The 23,353-nt window shown below is 41.1% G+C and overlaps 1 protein-coding gene across 2 annotated transcripts in view; it reads left to right on the top strand.

The window, feature by feature from the left end:
- Window positions 1–23,353, top strand: part of GLDC (glycine decarboxylase) — an 89,048-nt gene that overhangs the window by 24,491 nt on the left and 41,204 nt on the right. For both annotated transcript variants that reach the window (XM_080669557.1, XM_080669558.1), the window contains exons 4-15: window positions 4,583–4,747; window positions 5,904–5,981; window positions 6,998–7,145; window positions 7,468–7,664; window positions 9,904–10,000; window positions 12,477–12,582; window positions 14,325–14,464; window positions 15,176–15,256; window positions 17,473–17,570; window positions 18,042–18,126; window positions 18,300–18,341; window positions 19,297–19,439. In XM_080669557.1, the coding sequence (XP_080525683.1) occupies window positions 4,583–4,747; window positions 5,904–5,981; window positions 6,998–7,145; window positions 7,468–7,664; window positions 9,904–10,000; window positions 12,477–12,582; window positions 14,325–14,464; window positions 15,176–15,256; window positions 17,473–17,570; window positions 18,042–18,126; window positions 18,300–18,341; window positions 19,297–19,439 (1,380 nt within the window). The remainder of the gene's footprint in view (window positions 1–4,582; window positions 4,748–5,903; window positions 5,982–6,997; window positions 7,146–7,467; window positions 7,665–9,903; window positions 10,001–12,476; window positions 12,583–14,324; window positions 14,465–15,175; window positions 15,257–17,472; window positions 17,571–18,041; window positions 18,127–18,299; window positions 18,342–19,296; window positions 19,440–23,353) is intronic.

A 23,353-nucleotide genomic window follows, 5' to 3' on the forward strand; every position in this document is an offset into this window, starting at 1 on the left:
GGCCCGGAGGTCAATTCTTCCCAGTGATACCAACAACAATAAAGACTTAATTACAACAAGGCTGTACACACAGTCCACAAAGGGGTGCACCAAGAGTGTCCACCTCAGGTTAACTGGGGAAGCAGACCCACTGGGCCATATTGGAAACCTAGCACAAATATCTACCTTACCAACTCAGGGAATCAATGAAAATGCGGGGTCAAAGAATCAGATCACAAATGAAAGAAATGGAGGAAAACAAACGACTGGATATAGAATTCAAAACCACGGTGATAAGACTTTTTAAGAATATCCTAGAAAAGGCCGATAAATATAACGAGACCCTCGAAGATATGAAAAAGGACCAACTAGAAATTAAACATACACTGACTGAAATAAAAAATATTATACAGAGACCCAGAAACAGAATAGAGGAACACAAGAATCAAGTCAAAGAAGTGAAATACAAAGAAGCAAAAAACACTCAACCGAAAAAGCAAAAAGCAAAAAAAAAAATCCCAAAAGTTGAAGATAATGTAAGAAGACTCTGGGACAACTTCAAGCGTACCAACATCAGAATTATGGGGGTGCCAGAAGAAGAGAGAGAGCAAGATACTGAAAACCTATTTGAAGAAATAATGACCGAAAACTTCCCCCACCTGGTGAAAGAAATAGACTTACAAGCCCAGGAAGCCCACAGAACCCCAAACAAAAGGAATCCAAAGAGGACCACACCAAGACACATCATAATTAAAATGCCAAGAGCAAAAGACAAAGAGAGAATATTAAAAGCAGCAAGAGAAAAACAGTTAATTACCTACAAGGGAGCACCCATACGACTGTCAGCTGACTTCTCAACAGAAACTATGCAGGCCAGACGGGAGTGGCAAGAAATTTTCAATGTGATGAATAGCAAGAACCTACAACCAAGATTACTGTACCCAGCAAAGCTATCATTCAGAATTGAAGGGCAGATAAAGAGCTTCACAGATAAGAAAAAGCTGAAGGAGTTCATCACCACCAAACCAGTATTATATGAAATGCTGAAAGGTATTCTTAAAGAAGAGGAGGAAGAAAAAAGTAAAGATAAAAATTATGAACAACAAATACATACCTATCAACAAGTGAACCTAAAAATCAAGTGAATTAAAAACCTGAGGAACAGAATAATCTGGTGAATATAATAGAATCAGGGGCATAGAAAGGGAGTGGACTGATAATTCTCAGGGGGAAAGGGGAATGGGGGGTTCATGAAGAGAATGGACAAAAATCATATACCTATGGATGAGGACAGTGGGGGGCAGGTAAGGGCAGAAGGTGGGGTGGGAAATGGGTGGAGGGGAGCTATGGGGGAAAAAGGAGAAATAATTGTAATAATCTGAATAAAGATTTATTTAAAAAAAAGAAAATAAGACAAAGATGAGGTGGTTCATTGTTATGCTACTTCTAATATTTAAATCAAAAGTAATCACCCCAATTAATTTAATGAATACATATTTTTCAAAAAGTAGTATTCAACTTTTAGGGACCTTGTTAAATAAATTATGATAAAAATGATTTAATTCCACATAATGAAAATTATGTTGTTGAACAATATTTAAACTTATCAGAAACTGCCCATGGAATAACATTAATGGGTTGTGGGGGGAGGAATCAGGATACTAAACTTTTCATAGAGTGTAATCTTACTTTAAATATAAATGTGACTATGATATGGAAAAGACACTGAAATCAATCTGATTGTGGTAATCACTTCACAAAATATGCATATATCAAATCATCACACTTTACATATACCTAATTTTATTTGTTAATTATTCCTCAATAAAGCTGAAGGAAAACTATATAAAGAAAAGTCACAGATCAAGAAGAAAAGAGACCACCTGTTCAGTGTGGCTCAGTGATTGAGTACCGACCCATGAACCAGAAGGAAGGTAGAGGGAGAAAGAGAGAGAGAAATATCGATGCGAGAAACATTGGTTGCCTCCTGCATGTGCTCCAGCCAGGAATCGAACTTATAACCTATGTATGTACCCTGACTGGGAATTGAACCCTCCAACCAACTGAGTCACACCAGCAAGGGCTGCTTATTTTTCAATATTATATTCAATGCTGTGATGAATTCTTTGGAGCATCTCTCTCTCTCTCTCTCTCTCTCTCTCTCTCTCTCTCTCTCTCTCTCTTGCTCTATCTCCCTCTCCCTCTCCCTATTGTATAGTCTATATCTATCTTTATGGATATAATGAATCTTTCCCATTTATTAGATGGACTAGCTGGTACGTGCACATGTGTGCAAGTTTGTGCATCTATTTGTCAGTGATTCTGAGTAAAATGAAAGTTTAATGCTAGCCAGGCAATCTAAACATATGTCTTCATGGTGGCCGGCCCTGCTGTGTGTGAAAGTCTTATCTGATCTGAGGTCACAATTGCCCCTTGTCTACGTCTTTTGTGTGACTGCATTTCTGCTCAGATTCCCTTTCTACTTTGTCTGCATCATGTATTGCGTGCCTTATTAATTCCAGTTCACCACTCACTTAGAATTTGGCAAATGGACTTATACTTCCTAAGCCAGGCTGTTCAAGAAGTTAACTGAAGCAAAAATTTACTCTGCTATGCACGCGCGCGCGCGTGCGCGCGCGCGCACACACCCCCCCCCCCCCAATAAAAGCTGCCAGAAAATAATTTCAGTCGTTACATTGTACTGCTTGGTATGGCAAGCTTCCCTACCCCACTCCCCATCAAAGGTAAGAAGACATTTATTTCAAAGCTTTCAAAAAAGAAAACTAAAAGATGGGTGGAAATATCCTGAACATGATGACCAGAGCAGGAGAGAAAGTAGAAGGGCTTGAAAAAAATCAAACCAAACCAAAACAAAACACCTAACATTTTTTCCTTATACTCTTCTGGCTTGGGAAGACAAAACAATACTGATATGAAGCAATGTCAGTGACGTGCAAGAGCCAGAGCCCCAGTCCGATCCATTTTGGTGGAACGGATTCTTGGTGAAGAAATAGCAGCTCTGTCACAAGTCCTCAGTCACCCTCTATTCTATCACCTTCTTTTCTTTCTTTTTTTAAAAAAATAATATATTTTATTGATTTCAGAGAGGAAGGGAGAGGGAGAGAGAGAAACATCAATGATGAGAATCACTGATTGGCTGCCTCCTGCACACCCCCTACTGGGGATCAAGCCTGCACGCAACCTGGGCATTTGCCCTGACTGGAAATTGAACCTGGGACCTCTTGGTCCATGGGACGATGCTCAATCCACTGAGCCACCACAGCTGGGCATTATTTTATTTTCTTTATAATATTCATCACTCTGAAATAATTTCTTTCATTTATTGTCTCCTTTTCCTCATTACTATTACCCATTGTGCTTATTAGGTGTCACCAGAAGCTATCGTATTTCTCTTTATAAGCATGAGGTAAATATTTGTAGGGTGAGTGAATGAATGAAGGACTGAAAAAAAAAGGATGAAGATACTGAGTGGGTTACCTTACTTACTTAAAGATACATATTTGGTTAATAACTGGAGGAGGTAAGATTAGAATTCATATTTATGCTGCCTTCTAACCATTTTTATCCTTGATATTGATAGCTATGGAGTTAATGTCCATAGACTCTTAATAATTGGATAGTGAAAATTTTTAAATGAACCTCTATTAACATCTTAGGAGCATATAGAACTTCTGGATAGTGTAAAACAAATATTCTCCCCCCCAGTAAACAAGTTTAAGTGTTAGATATAAGATTCTTGAATATGTTCCTATTGTGAACTGTGAATGGGGTGAGCTTTTTAGATAGAAGAAAGATAATAGGAAGTACAATTTCTGTTTATAATATCATAGGTAGGCTCAAGTGGATTGTAAGAGCCAGCTTACAATAAAAGACATACAAAAGATCATTAAAATCGAACTGTAGCCCTGGCTGGGTAAATCAGTTGCTTAGGCCATCATCTGCTGTGCCAAGGTTGTGGGGTTGATCCCTGGTCAGGGCACATACAAGAAATAACCAATGAATGCCTAAATAAGTGGAACAACAACTTGATGTTTCTCTCTCCCCCTCTAAAATCAATAAATAAAATTTATAGAAAAATAATAAAATAGAAATTAAAATTTTAAAAATCACTTGGAGGAGTAGAAAATTAAGTACTGATTATCTCCAAACAAAGAATAATATTATTATTTTTTTAAAATATATTTTATTGATATTTTACAGAGAGGAAGGGAGAGGGATAGAGAGCTAGAAACATCGATGAGAGAGAAACATTGATCAGCTGCCTCCTGCACACCTCCCACTGGGGATGTGCCCGCAACCAAGGTACATGCCCTTGACCGGAATCGAACCCGGGACCCCTCAGTCCGCAGGCCGACGCTCTATCCACTGAGCCAAACCGGTTTCGGCCAAAGAATAATATTATTATAATTTAATTCTGAGCTTCCTTAGAGAGGCAAAAAGGGAAGCTAATTGATCCATTATATATAATTCTCAAGAGTGGTAAACTTAATTTTTAGATAGTGATTTCTAAAATGAAGACATTTGGTGACCTTTTCTGAATAGGGGAGTCACAGTATGGACATGTCCTTTATTTCCCTCACAGGATCACCCAGTATACTCCGTACCAGCCAGAGGTGTCTCAGGGGAGACTGGAGAGTTTACTGAATTACCAGACAATGGTGTGTGACATCACAGGCATGGACATGGCCAATGCATCCCTGCTGGATGAGGCGACCGCGGCTGCAGAGGCGATGCAGCTGTGCCACAGGTGAGAGGCCCAGTGTGAGACTGTCAAGGTAAGGGGCATCTCCCAGACTCTCTCCTCTTTGTCAAAAGCTCTGATTATTTCCTGAGGATGTGTGTCTAGAGGTAGAATGGCTGGGTCATGGTGTATAGTTCGTTCATTGCTCTCCAGTTCCTCACCTTATTTCTTTCTTTGCCTTGTGAGCACATTTGTGCTATCTACCTGGAGAATTCTCATGTAGATGGTCATCTGGTTGGTACATTCATGGTGTACCTGTCTGAGGTTTTGTGCTTCTGGTCTTGAATGCCCATGTAAGTCTCTTGGCTTCTGCAAATTGGAGAGGTGGTGAGCCCCAAACTCGCTCAACAGGTATGGAGACCTCCAAGTTGCAGCTAGAGGCCCTTCTGCTTTCCAGGTAGCCTGGGGGCTCTTCCTCCTGTGATGGATAAACAGCTACAAAGGAATGCTGCCCACTCACCCCTCTGGTTATTCTTCTTAGCTTTTCATTTATGGTCATCATTTCTCTTTCTCATCCATCTGTTCTCCCATCTACCACCACCGATTTTGCTAAATCGGATTGGAATTGGATTTCAGTGGAAATCTATTCAGTAAATCTCATTGATCATTAATGCCCCAGTGTTTTTGATTCTGTCAACATAAGAAACGTCCAAACCTGTAAAGAATTTTCACAAGAGTTTGAGTCCAAATGATGCCAGGGAGCAAGATCTCAAATGCTCGGGAGAATAACAGGTTTGCAGCTTCTTTTATGCATTTGAAATTAAGGAGGGAATGTAAGGAAGATTACTTGGAGAAGGGAGAGAGCGAGATGGGGATGGGATTACAGGATAGTTAAGATTATGTGCTTTCTTGACATTAGGGCTTATTTCAAAGGTGTTTTAATCTAGATGCACAGAAACAGTGGACAGGGCTTGCCTAAGGCAAAGGTAAACCTTTTACTAAAATTAAATGCCTGGAGCATGACTACCCACCATGGCCTTCCCAGTTGGGAATTTATGATCAGATCACCCTGTGGGGTTACTTTCCATAGCAGTCCTTTTTTTTTTTTGGTTTACAATGCTATGTTCAGAATTTCCCTAAGTACCATCTTTGCTTTGCATTCTTAGAAGATACTCTGATTTCTTTAATGTTCATGCTTGAATGTGATTTTCCTTTTCAACAGACACACCAAGAGGAGGAAATTTTTTGTTGACCCTCGTTGCCACCCACAGACAATAGCTGTCATCCAGACGCGAGCCAAGTAATTACTTTTATTCACATTTTGAACTAGGGACAACATCATGCTCATCTAGACTGGTTTTCTTCCTTACTTCCAAACTGGTTGGAGGTGAACCTGGTTTAAATTGGGGTTGTTGAGTTTTACTTTCCCTCCCACTTGCTTCCTAGGATCTTGCTGGTAAGTAAACAGTGTCAGAATTGAGTAGAAAATACACGGTGCTTTTAATTGCATTTGCTTTCTATTATCATGTGTGTGTTTTTGTTTCTGTAAAAAGAAAATTTAAAATATTTAAATAATTTCAACAATGTTGTGGAAACTTTGAAAAACCGGGGGGAAATGGGATTCTCACACAACTGTTAAGATTTTGCAGTCTGCTGTAAGTGTAGAGTGATGTAGAAGAAAGCATATTGTATTTAGGTGTTGCAATGAGATCACACAAATATAGCACAACTACCACTTGTGGATGTATTTATTTGCTTTCTCCTTGTAAAAGCTGGGTAATCTTCCTCCTACCCATGCCACTATCCCTTCAGAAGGGGTTTCTCACAGATGTTGGAATTAGATGGTTTTAGGAACCTAAGGAAGGTCTGTCTCCTCCTTATCTTACTGATGGTTTTCTATTCACCTAAAGACTTATCCAGAGTGAAAGTGGCAATGACGCTGCTGTTACAGATATTGGTTCTTTAGCCCTAGGAGGCAGTGTTTCTGGTCTTATCTCAGGAGCTGGTTCTGGCAGGAAAGGGGAGTAGTACCTGTGGATGAGAAAAACAGAAGCTGAGCTGTTGGATGCAATTGAGTTGGTTTGAAACATTGTTACCACTGAAGGTCTGGGTATGAGGGTGTGTGTGTGTGTGTGTGTGTGTGTGTGTGTGTGTGTGTGTGTGTGTGTGTATTGGGATGTGGTAGTGGGTGGGCATTGAGAAAAGACACAGATTATGAATGCTATATATGCTATATTATGGAAAAGAAACTGTAGGCTTTTTGATTTTTCCTTACAAACCAAAAACATGAGTGTTTTTTGTCTTCTCTCTTTCCAGATATGCTGGAGTCCTCATTGAGTTGAAGTTATTCCCTGAAATGGACTTCAGTGGGAAAGATGTCAGTGGAGTGCTGTTCCAGTACCCAGACACTGAGGGGAAGGTGGAAGACTTCACTGAACTCGTAGAGAGAGCCCATCAGACTGGGGTAAGCAAATCTCTCCTTGTGGGGGTCCACGGAGGTATATCTCAACTTTGAATTATTAGTTCTGGTGTCTCTTAATTTACATACCTTTATCACTTGGAATGGTAAAGCTGTCTTTTTCCTTCCTTCTTTCCTCAAGTTTGTTTTGTTTATTGATCCCTGGCACATAAAAGGCACTCAGTAAATATTTTAAGTGGATGAATAAGTGAAGTTCACGTAATAGGAACCAACTCTGCCAGTCTCCTTATAATGGAGGTAATGGGCTGCTCTATCACTACTCTCAGGGAAGGTAACAACCTTGTCCACTTTCTCGTTTCCTTTCTAGAGCTTGGCTTGCTGTGCTACTGACCTTTTAGCTCTGTGTATCTTGAGGCCTCCTGGAGAATTTGGGGTAGACATCGCCCTTGGCAGCTCACAGAGATTTGGGGTGCCACTGGGCTATGGTGGACCACATGCAGCCTTTTTTGCTGTCAGAGAAAACCTGGTGAGGATGATGCCTGGAAGAATGGTGGGAGTTACAAGGTAAAGCAACTCACGTTTCTCCTTTTTTATTGTGGCCATGATTTTCACTGCTCCTTCTCTCTCTTTTTAAAAATAATACAAATTTTTATTGATTTCAGAGAGAGGAAGGGAGAGGGAGAGACAGATAGAAACATCAATGATGAGAGAGAATCATTGATTGGCTGCCTCCTGCATGCCCCACTCTCGAGATCAAGCCCATGACTGGGAGTGTGCCCTGACTGGGAATCGAACCATGACCTCCTGGTTCATCGGTCGATGCTCAACTACTGAGCCATATTGGCCAGGCCCCTGTTCCTTCTCTTGATCACAAAAGTTGTTGATTTCTCTTTAAACCTAACTGGGTCACATGGGGTTGATTAAAGAAGTGTACAACATAGAATCAGAAGGGAGAATCTATTTGGGGTGTGAACTAGTCAGTATCTCTTCTCAGATGCCATGAGTTTGTACATTATTTGAAAAAGTATGTGTGTAATCCATACCATAGTTGTTCTGAGGTTACATATATAAATTTACTTAAGTTGAAGAGTTCTTTGAGAGACTGAATATTTTAGATGTGTTTTATATGTTTTCTTTCTCAAAAGTATTATGCTACACAGTTATGTAAAGATAAGTGCAATGAGAGATTATCATGCACATATTGAGTGAGATCCACATTATTTCCTAGAGGCCCACCACTTGGCCATTGGACTAATTTCCACATGTACTCTCTTGAGTGCTTCTCATTGAAGAAGCTCCTCAGATTAAGAATTTAGCCCACCTGGTGTGGGTCAGTGGTTGAGTTGACCTATGAACCAGGAGGTCACAGTTCAATTCCTAGTCAGGACACATGCCCAGGTTGCAGGCTCGATCCCCAGTAAGGGATGTGCAGGAGGCAGCCAGTTAATGATTCTCATCATTGATGCTTCTTTTTCTCTCTCCGTCTCCCTTCCTCTCTTAAATCCATAAAAATGATTTTTTAAAAAAGATGTTAGATGAATGCCATGATTATTCTTTATTATTTTTTTACCCTCACCTGAAGACATGTTTTCTAATGATTTTAGAGATAAAGGGAGAGAAAGAAACATCGATCCGAGAGGAAAACATTGATCGGTTGCCTCCCATAGTCACCCCAGGGGGACGAACCTGAAACCTGGGTATGTGCCCTGACTGGGAATCAAACCTGAGACCCTTCAGTGCATGGGACAATGCTCCAACCAACTGAGCCACATTGGCCAGGGTGAAAGCCATGATCATTATTGGGAAATTTAGCATGATCTTTTTGACCCTTCATAAAAGCTGACATATTGATGTAAGTGAATAGTCTGGAGTAGTGAATGATGTGATGGTGATGTGAAGTTTAAAAGTACTCTCAGTTTGCCACACGATAGCAAAAGGCGCCTTGTTTTTTAGTGTAAAAATAAGTTTCTTCAAGTATTCCATTAGCTTTTTTTCCCCAGTAATGTCTTCACCAGACAAGATGAGGCACAGGGCTTTCCAATTTAAAAATGTAATGTGTTAATTATTGTTTGCTGATTTTTATTTTTCTACTTACTTATGCACTCATTGGTTGATTCCTGTATGTACCCTGGCCAGGAATTGAACCTGCAACCTTGGCACATTGGATGATGCTTTAACCAACTGAGCTATTCATTCAGCCAAGGCTGTCTGCTGATTTTTATATTGAACTTCTTACCTTTCTGAAAAATGGACCCCAAAGTTTGATGAAAGAAAGGATGAGACTGCTAAATATTTGTGCTTATACAAATTTTTAATTGTATTAGGAGGGGAAAATGTTGATTAGAGACAAGTGGTAAGCTGATTAACATAATTTTAATTTATAGCTATATAGTCACTTCAGATTTCTAATACAGAGAAGCCGTTGGTTTTTTGTGTGTGTGTGTGTTGTTGTTGTTTTTTTGTCAGATATTTCTCTTTTTCCTGAGTCTGCCAAGAAGCTCAGAGTGATAATTAATCCTCAATCACCATCATTATATTTGGCTGGGTAATTCCTGGAAAATTTTCTTTCAAGTTTCCCAGCCTTAATGTCTCTATCTGGGGTCCTCAAATCCCCACAGTACAACCTAAAAATTAATAGTGCTAGTTAGAAGGGGACGATTTGGAAGTTGTTTCTTTATGGCCTTGTACCCAAGGAAATTTGCTAAATTCACTTCAAGCTTGGAAGGAAAAAAAGCAGGTCCTTTATGACAATTCCTACTACTCTGATTACCTGTGCTAATTGGATGTTTTATTCTTGGCCCAGAGATGCCACTGGGAAAGAAGTGTATCGTCTTGCTCTTCAAACTAGGGAGCAACACATCCGGAGAGACAAGGCTACCAGCAACATCTGTACTGCTCAGGTAGGTCACATACCTGGCCTGTCCCCTGAATGCCTTCTAGTCTATTTTATAGACATGAGCTACTCATTCATTCACTTAATTGTTCATTAATTTATGTTCCACCAGAAATGTTAAGATCTTATTGGTAGAGAAGCCTTGTGGTCTTGTCAGAAACAAAAATACAATGTATTTTCCTGGTGCTCTGTGTATGCACACACTTCAGACTTTAGGGTCTCTAGCATTATTGTCCATGGGGCAGGTTTATTATGTGTGGTGACTGGGCACCTTCTCTTCAGACTCAGATGGAGGCCCTCCAGGATGGGGTGAGGAGGGCAAAGTGAGTGTGCTTTAGGTGACTATACTTGAGGGGATGATCCCACTGGCAAGCGGGTGGTGGGCATAGGGTACGCTCACTGGGAGCTCATGAGGGGCATTCCTGAAGTGGGTGGGATAAAAGACGAGGAGTTACCAGAAAGTTGCCCAAGGGCTTAGGCAAGGGGGAGCAGTATTTTCTGATATCCAGCCAACTCCTAGGGTCAGGTGGAAGGCCACTCTGAGCATGTGGTCTGTTCTGAGTTTACCTCTTTCAGTCAGGGTCAGAGAAGGAGAGAGATCTCACATATACCTCAATGGGCAGTCCAGTGTTCTTCCCTCTCAGGGCATCGGCTCAAAGCACCACCAGGGTTTAGAAAGCCTCTTCAGTGAGGCAGCACATGATAAGGTCTTCTAATAGTTAGTTCTTATAGGCAGTTTGGTCTTTGGAGACGTTTCTTCGGTTGGTTTTCTTATATTACTAGAGGCCTGTTGCACGATATTCGTGCAAGAATAGGCCTTCCTTCCCCTGGCTTCGCTCCCAACTGCCCAGGAGCCTGCAATTTCTCGCTCCCGGTGGAGCACTGCTCCTGTAGCTCCCTCCGTGGCTCCCCTCCCTGTCATAGCAGGTGTCCCGCCCCTCCTGGCCGCTCCTCGCCTGCATATGCAAATTAACCCACCATCTTTGGCAGGTTAATTTGCATACTCAATCCTGATTGGCTGTGGGCATAGTGGAGGTATGGTCAATTTACATGTTTGTCTATTATTAGGTAAGATTTTTTGCCTCAGGAAGGTAAGAGCTCTTCTAGTGTCACAGGAAGGAGTCAGTTGTCACATGCTTTTCCTCTGTTGACATCTAATGGATCTTTACATGATGCCTTTACTTTCTATAGTTTACACTCCATTTGTTGAATTCTCTGCTTACATATTTTCCCTTCCTCTCAGCTGACTGCCCCTGTCTTATCCTTTCTGCCCATCTTCTCCCAGGATGTGTCTGTCTGATCATAAGTGCATTAGGGCTTTCTAATTTTCCAAGTGAACTTGGGCTGTCTACAATGAACAAGTTCTTTTTTTAAAAAATATATATATACATATATATATATATATTTATTGATTTCGGAGAGGAAAAGAGAGGAAGAGAGACTGAAACATCAGTGATGAGGCATAATAATTAATTGGCTGCCTCCTGCACGCCCCCCACTGAGGAATGAGCCCACAACCCTGGCATGTGCCCTGACCAGGAATCAAACTGTGTCCTCCTGGATCATAGGTCAATGCTCAACCACTGAGCCATGCTGGCCAGAGCTGTTAATTCTTTTTTATTCCAGTTTATGTATAGCTGATATTTCATTATTTAACTGGATTATGAAAGATCTCTATCTTTTTCTGCGATTATTAAAGTGGAGATAGCTATACTCTGTCTTCTCTGAGTTTCATCTTCTCATTCTGGAGATCTTTTAACTCTCTGTTGTCTTGTTTCCTTTTCAAAATTGATTTCATTAAACAAGTGACAACTCCAGTGTCATTCTCTTTGTAAGCGTGAAATTATTCTCTTATGTTAAAAGATGACTGATATATTTTGAGCTGTTCCTTGAACACTCTGTGTCTTTGACTCCAGATTTCTACCTGTAACAACTGCACTGTCATCTTTGCCACAGATTCTCTGTTTATCTCTTGGTTATTGAAATTCACCTTCTACTGATTTATTAAAGGCCTCAGGAGAATTGTATTCCCTCAGTTCCTCTGTTTTTGAAAACTTTTGTTTTTTTTATCCTTGAAGAACTGTTTGAGTATAAAATTCTTAGTTGTCATTTTCCCCCACCGAGGTCTTTATGGCTCCTCTGTATTCCAACATGAAATTTTGTATGTTGATGTCTGTGACACCCTGATCTTCCCCTTTATGGATGACATGATTATATTGCATGTATGGAACCCCTTTATAATGGTCATATTTGGAGGTTTAACATAGTGAGTCCACAGTATCTTGGATGCTGTGTCTTTCCCTCAGGTGTTCACCTGTCTTATAAGTGGTCCCCAAGTAGCATAGAGAATGCAAGAAATCTGATCATTTTGTTTTGTCTCTGTTTTCAATTTGGCATTTCAAGTCAAAAGAATAGTCCCTTCTATTAATTGTCTTTCATCACATTGTTGAACATAATTCCTTAAATGCTCTTTGTCATTTTAGGCTCTCTTGGCGAATATGGCTGCCATGTTTGCCATCTACCATGGTTCCCGAGGGCTGGAGCATATTGCTAGGAGGGTACACAATGCCACTTTGATTTTGTCTGAAGGTGAGTCACATATCTTTTTAAAAAACTTCTGGGCATAACAAAACTGATAAACATGAGTAAGTGAAATTGAGAACTCATTGTATATTCAATTCTTTATACAGAATTAAAAGTCACATAGTCAATGAACATATATAATTTCAACCTCACTATTATTCAAAGAAATGTAAATTGAAACAACAGAATAGTTTTTCTCCCATCACACTGGCAAAGATGAAAAAGAATGCTGATATTGATATGACTTCTGTTTTTAAGGACACTTAAACAATATGTGTCAAAAGCTTTTAAAATATATCTATATTTCATGCAGAAATTCTACTTCTAAGTATAAACCCAAAGGAAATAATAAAATAGGAAAGTAAAGGGTTTCCATTGAAACACTGTTGACAATAGCACAATCTTGGAAATAACCTAAATGGCCAATGGAAAATAGTTACATTATAGTACATCTGTAAGTTTGACCATACACAGCCATTAAAAACAATGATATGGGTTTTGATTTTGAGAGAAGCAAAATGTCGATGATATATTAAAAATTTTTTTTAAAGTTAAAGAAATATATGTATGTGATCTATCACACACACACACACACACACACACACACACACACACACACACAAGTTCTAGAGCAGGGGTGGGCAAACTTTTTGACTCGAGGGCCACAATGGGTTCTTAAACTGGACTGGAGGGCCGGAACAAAAGCATGGATGGAGTGTTTGTGTGAACTAATATAAATTCAAAGTAAAGGAGCAGAGGGGAGAGCAAGAGAACCAGATAGAACAGCCGGATCCGGCCCGCGGGCCGTAGTTTGCCCACGGCTGTTCTAGAGGAATATATACCAGAACGTAACCACTAGTTATTTCTGGATGGTGATTATGGTGACTTTTCTTCCTGGTGCAGGAAATTCATGCACTCGGGGGGTCCCTCAGCCTGGCCTGCACCCTCTCACAGTCTGGGAGCCCTTGGACATCTTTAGTATTGCTGCGGAGGTGGGAGAGGCTCCCGCCACCACCACTGTGCTCACCAGCCATGAGCCCAGCTTCTGGCTGAGTGGTGCTCCCCCTGTGGGAGTGCACTGACCACCAGGGGGCAGCTCCTGCATTGAGCGTCTGCCCCCTTGGTGGTCAGTGTGCATAATAGCGACTGGTTGATGGTCGACTGTCTGCCCCCTGTGGTCAGTACACGTCATAGCTACTGGTTGACTGGTCGACTGTCTGCCCCCTGGTGGTCAGTGCACGTCATAGCAAGCGGTTGAGCAGCCTTAGCATATCATTAGCATATTACGCTTTGATTGGTTGAATGGCCGATTAGACAACCAGACACTTAGCATATTGGGTTTTTATTATATAGGACTGGAGGCCTGGTGCATGGACCCTAGGGTAGGGTCCCTAGGCCTGGCCAGCAATCAGGGCTGATCGGGGCCTTCTGGCTGCTGGCTGGGGCCTTCCTTTGTTCCGTGCCACCCCCTGGTGGTCAGCGCATGTCATAGCGAGCGATCAAACTCCTGGTCTCCTGGTTGAACTCCCAACGGGACAGTTTGCATATTAGGCTTTTATATATATAGATTTTACAATTTTCTGTAGTATAGTAATAAACATTGAATTTTTTAAGCAGCCACAAAACACTGGGTAGGGCAGGAACAGACTGTTCTAGTAGGATTTTAATCTTTATTTCTCTGGAAAATGTCAGTGGCAGAGGATCAGGTTTCTGTGGGGGAAACTGGTTGATCCTCCTCTCTTGTTTAGGTCTCAAGCGGGCGGGGCATCAACTGCAGCATGACCTGTTCTTTGACACTTTGAAGATTCAGTGTGGCTGCTCAGTGAAGGAGGTTTTGAGCAGGGCTGCTCAGAGGCAAATCAATTTTCGGCTTTTTGAGGATGGCACAGTAAGTCAAACTTCCAGGTGTTTGTTGTTTTCTTTTTAACAAAGTCTCTAGGTTTTCATGACTTTTTTTTTACTGCATAAATTTTCATGACTTTTGTCATTAAAAGTTTTTCTCTTTATTTTAAAAAAATCAATATTGAAACTTTGGGCACAATCTATTTTTTTAAAAAATATTCTTTATTGTTGAAAATATTCATATGTCCCCTTTTTTCTCACAATGACCCCTTCTAGCCCACCCCCACCCCCCAATCTATTTTTTTTTTTAAATAAACCATTTTCATCTCTAGTTTGGAACATTGTAATCCTTCAAAGGATATTTCATTCTCATCTTTCCTTAAGACTGTGTTTTCATAAAGGAGACTGTTAGGCACATATTTTCTTACTTCTCTCTTCACAATACAACTTTTCATGGTAAACGCCATGATAAATGATATAATAAAGCAAGTTAAGGGAAGAAAAAGGTGAGGATATCCAGTACCAATAGGAGTACCCTGCGACCATCACGGTATTAGAGTCCAGAAGTGGCTTATAAAACTAAATCCTATAAAGTCTGGGGCTGGTCTTAGTCCCTTTTGCCTAAGGGCCAATTTGGTAACCAACTGGCACTCTGATATTTTAACAGGACTGGGAGTTTTATCCAGCACCTTCTCACCTTTGACCTCTCTTGGGTCTAGAGCTGATGTTTTTTTCTCTTTTGTTTTTATTTCTGTAGCTTGGTATTTCTCTTGATGAAACAGTCACTGAAAAAGATCTGGATGACTTGTTGTGGATCTTTGGCTGTGAGTCATCTGCAGTAAGTGAAATAAAAGCCTGCATTTTTTATAATGACTGTTTGAGGTGGTGTCAAAGATGGGTTTGCTTCTTGTGGGCCTGAGAATGAATGGGGAGGGGGCAGGTGTGACATTGGTGGCTTGCTGTTAAAATTATGGCACTGACTGTCCCTGGGTACAGTGACTGCTGATAGGGGTCACTGCTGTGTGCCCTACCCAGGACCATGCACCTAGGCTATTTGGCTATTTGGAAGGATTGTCCCTAATATAGAGATTCATGACATTGGCATCTTGGTTATGTCGATTCTGAGAAAATTATGATACCCACTCACGCAAAAAATATTTATTAAAGACCTAATATGTGCCAGATAGCATGCTAGGTCTTGAGGGTCGCGGTGAATTAGACATGATTCCTGCACTCACGGAGCTTATAGTCTAATGGGGAGTCAAACAAGCACAAGATTGCAATCCAAGTGATGTGTTATGATGGGTGATGTCTGAAGATGCTCTTTGAGCACAGAGAAGAGTCTTCTTACCAGGATTTGGAAGAAATTGTCCTAAGCTGAGGTCTGAAAGATGAGTAGGAGTTATATAGACTGAGATGGCACTATTGAAGAGGAGGATGGGGCCAGAAGTGTTCCAAACACTGGGAAAAACAGCCACAAAAGCTAGAGGAGAGCGATTCCTGAGAACTAGAAGCAGTTCAGTGTGACTGAGTTGGTTTCTAAAACATTGAAATAGCAGGGACATGTGAGGATAAAGGTTACGATTCCATGGAATGAGAATGAAAGAGAGAGGTGTCAGTGACTACCTAGACCTGTGGCCAGGTGTTAATCACAACTCTACACGGCTTGATGCATAGGAAGCCCTCAATAAATATTTGATGAATAAATCAATGAAAGAAAACATTTACTAAAGAAGTTGAAATAGGTTTTGGAGTGTTGAATGTTGCTGTCCTGGTTGTCTGTGTCCTCTTTGAGAGAGGACTTCAGTATCATAGCAAATGGAAATCATCAAAGAAGTATCATATTAAACTTTAATTAATAGCCCTAGTTGGTTTGGTTCAGTGGCTAGAGCGTCTGCCTGTGGACTGAAGGGTCCTAGGTTCGATTCCGTTCAAGGGCACATGCCCAGGTTGCGGGCTTGATCCCCAGTAGGGGGTGTGCAGGAGGCAGCCAATCAATGATTCTCTCTCATGATTGATGTTTCTCTCTCACTCTCCCTCTCCCTCTCCCTTACTCTCTGAAAGTCAATAAAAATATATTTAAAAAAAATTTTAATTAATAAACAGGACTGAATAAGCATCTTCCCTCTAGAACTTTGCACTACATTTAATCACAATTATTCATTCCACGTGTTTGAGGAATATTTATGGAATGAACAGTCACTGAAGCCTGGAGCAGAATGAGGAGCAGGCGATCTGTTTAATTACATATTCTATATATTAAACTCTTAATAGATATATGATTTGCAAATAGTTTCCCCTCTTGTTGGTTATCTCGTAACTCTCTTGACAGTGTCCTTTGATGTGCAAAGATTTTTAATCTTAATGAGTCTATTTTTTGTTGCTCATGCTTAAGAAACCATAGCCAAATCCAAGGTCATGCAGATGTCTCCTTAGGTTTTCATCTAAGAGTTTTATAGTTTTAGCCTTTAAAGTTAGGTCCTTAATCCATCTCAAGTTGCTTTTTTTGTATATTATGTAAGATCTGGATACAACTTCATTCTTTTGCATGTGTAAATCCAGTTTTCTCAGCACTGTCTGTTGAAGAGATTGTCCTTTTCCCCATTATATGATCTTGGCATTTGAATTTCATTAGAGTTGTTCTCAAAGATAAAAGATCAGTGTCAAGTGAGAATACTACCTGAGTGTTATCATAGTAACTTTTTTGATAGCCTTTTAAAATAACTTACTAGAACTCACTTATTATTCAAGGAACATACAGGCGATGTCAACTTTTTTTTGCAGTAAAAATTGTACAGTTTTCCTTATTTTCTGTGGCTGAGGTCAGTAGAACTTAAAAACAGTGCTCTGGAGATTTTCACAATTCATAATTCCTGACACCTGTCAACACACCATGCCAGAGGCCTGGGGAAGTGGTGAGTGGGTGGGCGGGAGGCTGGGTACTAGGGGATTTCTGATGCTCTGTGAGAATACTTGCTGACCTGAGGCCTGGGTGTCCACACGTGGTTCTAGGCACAATTCCTGCCCTTTAGTTTCTGTGGTCTCTCCATGCAGGAGCTGGTTGCTGAAAGCATGGGCGAGGAACGGAGAGGTATTCTAGCCACTGCCTTCAAGAGAACCAGCCCGTTCCTTACAAATCAAGTGTTCAACAGGTTTGTGTGGCCAGTGTGACTTCTGCATTGTGTGCTGTGGCTTGGGAGCACAGTAGAGAGTGGCTTCTGACTTCGATGTGATATTTCCTTAATAATAAATCATCGCCATAAGGATCCCGTTGCTGATTTGGGCAAATCACACATTATTTCCTGTTGGCCCTGATCCCTTGGCACTGTAAACCCTAATTCTACTCATCAGGGGGAGGGGAGTTTAGATGCCTAGTTGCCAGGCTGAAGACCATACCCAGGAAGTCAACATCCTCTTCTTCCCAATCTTCCCTTTATGCCCACAGGATGGGCCATCCACTGAGGTTTGTGGTGTTCCGTGCCCTTCCCTCTGATGCTTTGTTGGCATGGCCCAATGTGATCTGTGTCTTGAAGGAAGATCTCAGTGTGTCTGATCTTTCAGGAGGATATGTATGGACTCTTATCTAACTAGATTGGCCCCAATCATGCGTTTTGTGTTCACAGCTATCACTCAGAAACAAATATTGTTCGATATATGAAGAAATTAGAAAACAAAGACATTTCCCTTGTTCACAGCATGATTCCACTGGTAATTATTACTTTTATCCCCTCTTATAACCCCACCCTGATCCCACCTCTTTGGGTCATATGTAATATGCTTCAGGAGGGATGAATGGGTGGCTATGCGGGGAGGTCGAAGGGCTGATCATACAGACCATAGGAAATAACTAATGCAATTTATTTTGGTTGTGCTTCTTAAAGGGATCCTGTACCATGAAGCTCAACAGTTCATCTGAACTTGCAGTAAGTAGATCACTTCTAAGAAGGAACTTGTTCTGGCTGTACATAACTAGAGAAAACTGCTACTGGGACTGTGACTTAATAACTACTTTAATAATCCTTTTCCTTGTTATTCAGCAATCTTGGCAGAAACCCTAATTTTACCACAACCTGATCATTTAAATTTATGAGTTAGATTATTTTGAAATATTAAAATAATTAAATATATAGTATTTATGCCTTCCTACCCTCCCACCCTCTTTTGTTAAACCTGCCACATGAAAAGCTTTCATTTTTATCAATTTGTGGTTGTTAAGCCTTCTTTCTAGAAATCCATTCATAGTGCCAGAAGGGTAGAGATTTGAGGTTTTAATTTCTTTCTTGTGTCAACAGAAGATTTGTGTAACCTGCTGTTATGTTGGTAAGCTTGTCTCCTAGGCTAGGATCCATTTCAGCAAAGTTAGCTTGCTCCTTTTTTTCCACTGGAGTATTCGGATGTGACAAATCACATCAGGCAAAGGAAATCATTTTATATTGTGTCAGGAAGATTTCCCCCATTTGCTTTTTTGTTGCTTAGTTCTGCTTAATGAAGAGACAATAAGGTACATGCTATGTATGAGTTTGAATAAATTGTACTTGAAACAGCTCATTGAGTTTCATGGATATAAATCTATTTTCGGGCCTTTTTGTTCCTAGAAAAGATAGAAAGAGGTTATATTTTTGCACAAGTTTGCTTTCTGGGACTCTGGGACTCACTTCTAAAATGAAGACAGTAGTAGAACTTACCTTGTAAGATTGTGGTGAGAGTTAAATGAAGGAATATGTTAAAGTGCTGAAAGCAGTGCCTGGCACATAGTAAGCACTGCATGTCAGATCATGCTTTCATCATCATCATCACATCATCATCATCAAAGTTAATATTGTTACTGCTGTTACAATATGTATATATGCATATGTTTTCTCCTTTCTTGCTCTTCAGCCAATCACATGGAGTGAATTTGCAAATATCCACCCCTTTGTGCCTTTGGACCAAGCTCAAGGGTACCAGCAGCTTTTCCGAGAGCTTGAGAAGGATTTGTGTGAGATCACAGGCTACGACCGAATCTGTTTACAGCCTAACAGGTAAGGGGATTTCACCTCCTGTCATTTTAGTTATTGCTTGGGGTATAACACAATACCCATCTTAAAACTTAGAGGTTTGAAGCAACAAATATTTTGTATCATTCTGAGTTGAGTGGACAGTTCCCCTCTACTGGGGTGGATGACTAGAAGGTCTAAAGTGGCCTCATTCATTGCTGAGAAGTTAGTGGTGGGCTGTTGGCTGGGAGAAGTTAGTTCAGGCCATTGAGATGGATCTTGGTTCTTCTCTATGTGGACCTCTCCATGTGATTGCTTGAACTTCCTCACGGAATGATACCAGGGTTCACAGTACAGGGCTCCAAGGTGGAAGAATGTGGAAGCTGCAAACTTCTTAAGGCTCAGCCTCTGACGTCACTCAGCCTCACTTCCAGAGCATTCTGTCTGCTATAGCAGGTTACAGGGCCAGCCCAGATTTCATGTGGGAAGGGAAAAAACAGGGGTGTGAATGTTGAGTCATAGTTCATTGTGGGCCATCTTTGGAAACTAGTTACTATACCTATCAAAAACATAGTAAAAGAAGTAAAGTCAAGTACACATGTTAACTCCTACCAAGCAGCAATGTCTCAATCTAACAGGACCAGAAGAACCTGGATCCTGGTTTCTTCTGTCACTAACTTTGAAAGTTCCCTTCCCCTTTCTGGCCTTGGCCTTTTTATCTGCAAAGTAAAAAACTTGGAAGAACAGTGATTTGTAAAAACAGAGGGTTTTGGCAACATCTCCTGGGTACCTTTAAAAAATACAAATTCCAGCCCCACCGGTGTTCGCTCAGTGTTTGAGCATCAACCTAGGAACCAGGAGATAGGTGTTCGATTCCCGGTCAAGGTATATGCCCGGGTTGGGGGCTTGATTCCCCGTTGGGGGTATGCAGGAGGCAGCTGATAGATAATTCTCTCTCATCATTGATGTTGCTCTCTCATTCTCCCTCTCTCTGACATTAATAAAAACATTAAAGAAATATAAATTCCATGCCCTAACCGGTTTGGCTCAGTGGATAGAGCGTCGGCCTGCGGACTGAAGGGTCCCAGGTTCGATTCCAGTCAAGGGCATGTACCTTGGTTGCGGGCACATCCCCAGTGGGAAGTGTGCAGGAGGCAGCTGATCGATGTTTCTCTCCCATCGATGTTTCTAACTCTCTATCTCTCTTCCTTCCTCTCTGTAACAAATCAATAAAATATATTTAAAAAAAAGAAAAAAGAAAAAAAAAGAAATATAAATTCCTGGGCCCCACTCCAGACCTACTGATCATAATCTTCAGGAGTTGAGACTAAAAATCTTTATTTTTAAGAAGCAACAAAGTGATTCTGATATACAGCCAATCTGGAATCCACTGCGTTTGTGATCTCTCTGTCTTCCTGGGAGTGCAGACGCACCTGTTATCGGTGTGAAGTTAACGTCTTAGGATAGCTTCAGAAGAGGAGTCGGTCTCTGCTCCTAGGTTCTCTACCTCTCACAACCCAAGGTGTAATTCTTCACCAGCAGCCTCAGCATTGGTATCACCTAAGACTTTGTTAGAAATACAGAATTTCGATTTTAAAATACAAAAATCAAATGATTTAAAAACCAAGACAATTATTGTCTCACTTTTTGAAAGAGAAAATAATCAAGTTTTAATCAGATATAATCAAGCTTAACCTCCTGTTTGATAACATAGGCTACATAGCAAAGCCATGCACTTTTTTTTTCTTCTTTTTAACATATTTTTATTGATTTCAGAAACGAAGGGAAAGAGAGATAGAAACATCAATGATGAGAGATAGAAACATCATTGATTGTCTGCCTCGTGCACGCCCCCGACGGGGGATCAAGCCCACAACCCTGGCACGTGCCCTGACCAGGAATCAAACCATGACCTCCTGGTTCATAGGTTGATGCTCAACCACTGAGCCACACCGGCCGGGCAAAGCCATGCACTTTGAAAACAATATACCCTATCAAGCACAAATCCTTTAGGAAGAGGGCGTATGGCACATGAAAGGACATGGAGCTCTTTTAACAATAGCCTTTCAAACCCTCATTACATAAATAGGAAGGAACTGACATTCATGAAAGTCAGGCTTCAGTATACTCTCATTAAAATATTATTCAGCTTTTTTTTTTTTTTAAGTATGAGAGGAACCTGATTGAATTCTTAACCTTAGGCAATAATACTTTATTAAATGTTGAAAAGGAAGAAATTTTGTCCTCTAGCGATGGAATAGGATCGCATCTTCAGTGTCATACTGGAGAGCAGTGTTTCAAGACTCACTCTTACTAGTAAGTCATTAGCTCTTGCAGTGAATTAAGGTCCCAGCCAGAGTCCCCAGAGGCTGACCTAAGGATGAGGAAGCTGGCCTTCCCTTAAAGCAATGGTTCCCAACCCTGTCTGGAAATTAGATTCATAGGGTGAGTTTATACAAGTTCTGATGTCCAGATCACAATCCCAGATCCAGTCACAATCTCAATGGGAAAGACAGGCGTGAGGGAGGGGACATATTGTGACATGAAAACCTTGGTTCACGTAGCCAAGTCTTCACTTGGTCTTTCTATTTCTGGGATAGTTAGATCCCAAAGGTTTTTTGTTTGTTTGTTTTTAACTATATTTTTATTGTTTTCAGAGAGGAAGGGAGAGGGAGAGAGAGAAACATCAATGATGAGAGAGAATTATTGATCTGCTGCCTCCTGCATGCCCTCCTACCGGGGATCAAGCCCGCAACCCAGGCATGTGCCCTTGACTGAAATCTAACCCGGGACCCTTCAGTCTGCAGGCTGATGCTCTATCCACTGAGCCAAACCAGCCAGGGCGATCCCAAAGGTTTTTAAAGAACTTGAAACAAAAATGTCAGGAAGCTTGACCTTATTTTTCCAGTTTATTTGTTTAATCTACAAACCCGGAGAGCTTTTCCAGCTCGGTGGAGAACATAGCCAAACAATATTTAATTACCTTTCCATTTCCTATTGCGCCCAGCATGGTTGCTTTGGCTCGTTTCTCATAACACGGCGGCGCTCTTAAATTCATTCAGCAGCTCACAGACACACTCCAGGAATTGCTGGGTCAGAATGATATATAATGCAATATTTAAGGCAGATAGAAACAGTAATTAACACCGTTAAAAGATGTTACTCTAAAAGGGAAGACAATCTAAAATTATTATTCGCTCACTTGGCTTATAAGAGTGAGGAAGTTGTTTTTATCTTTAAAAACTGCAAGGTTAGCCCTGACTGGTTTGGCTCAGTGGATAGAGTGTTGGCCTGTGGACTGAAGGGTCCCGGGTTCGATTCTGGTCAGGGGCATTTACCTGGGGGGGAGGTGGGGGGGAAGGCAACTGATTGGTGTTTCTCTCTCATCGATGTTTCTGGCTCTCCATCCCTCTCCCTTCCTCTCTGTAAATATCAATAAAATATATTTTAAAAAAACAAACTGCAAAGCTAATCTTGATTGTAGATAGACTGGCAGTGGCTTCTCCAGAATCTCCTCCCAAGGAAGGATCTTAAAGGAAGGTGGGAACAGGCATAATCAACGGCTCTCAAACTTGACTGTGCGTGAGTCTGCTGGGGTTTGTTATATTACTAAGCCTCTCCTCCAGAGTTTCTGATTCAGTCTGGGCGGGGCCTGGGAATTTGCATTTCTAACAAATTCCCAGGTGATGCTGATGTGCTGGTCTGACCACCATGCTGTGAAAACCACCGGTGTTGCAGGGGTTCCCAGCCCAGGCTGCATATTAGAACTACTTGGGGAGCGTTGAAGAATACTGATGCCCTCCCGACTGCACAGAATCTCCTCTAGTGGTGGAGCCCAGGAGTCACAGCTCCCCAGGTGATTCTCATGCACCAGTGGGTTGGAGATTGTATGGACCTGGAGGAACACCAAAGAGGAGTGAAATTTGACGCTGACCTTTGAGAGCACCACCAGTCATGTG

Source organism: Plecotus auritus (genome assembly GCF_963455305.1).
Source record: "Plecotus auritus genome assembly, chromosome: 5".
NCBI classification, from domain to species: Eukaryota; Metazoa; Chordata; class Mammalia; order Chiroptera; family Vespertilionidae; genus Plecotus; species Plecotus auritus.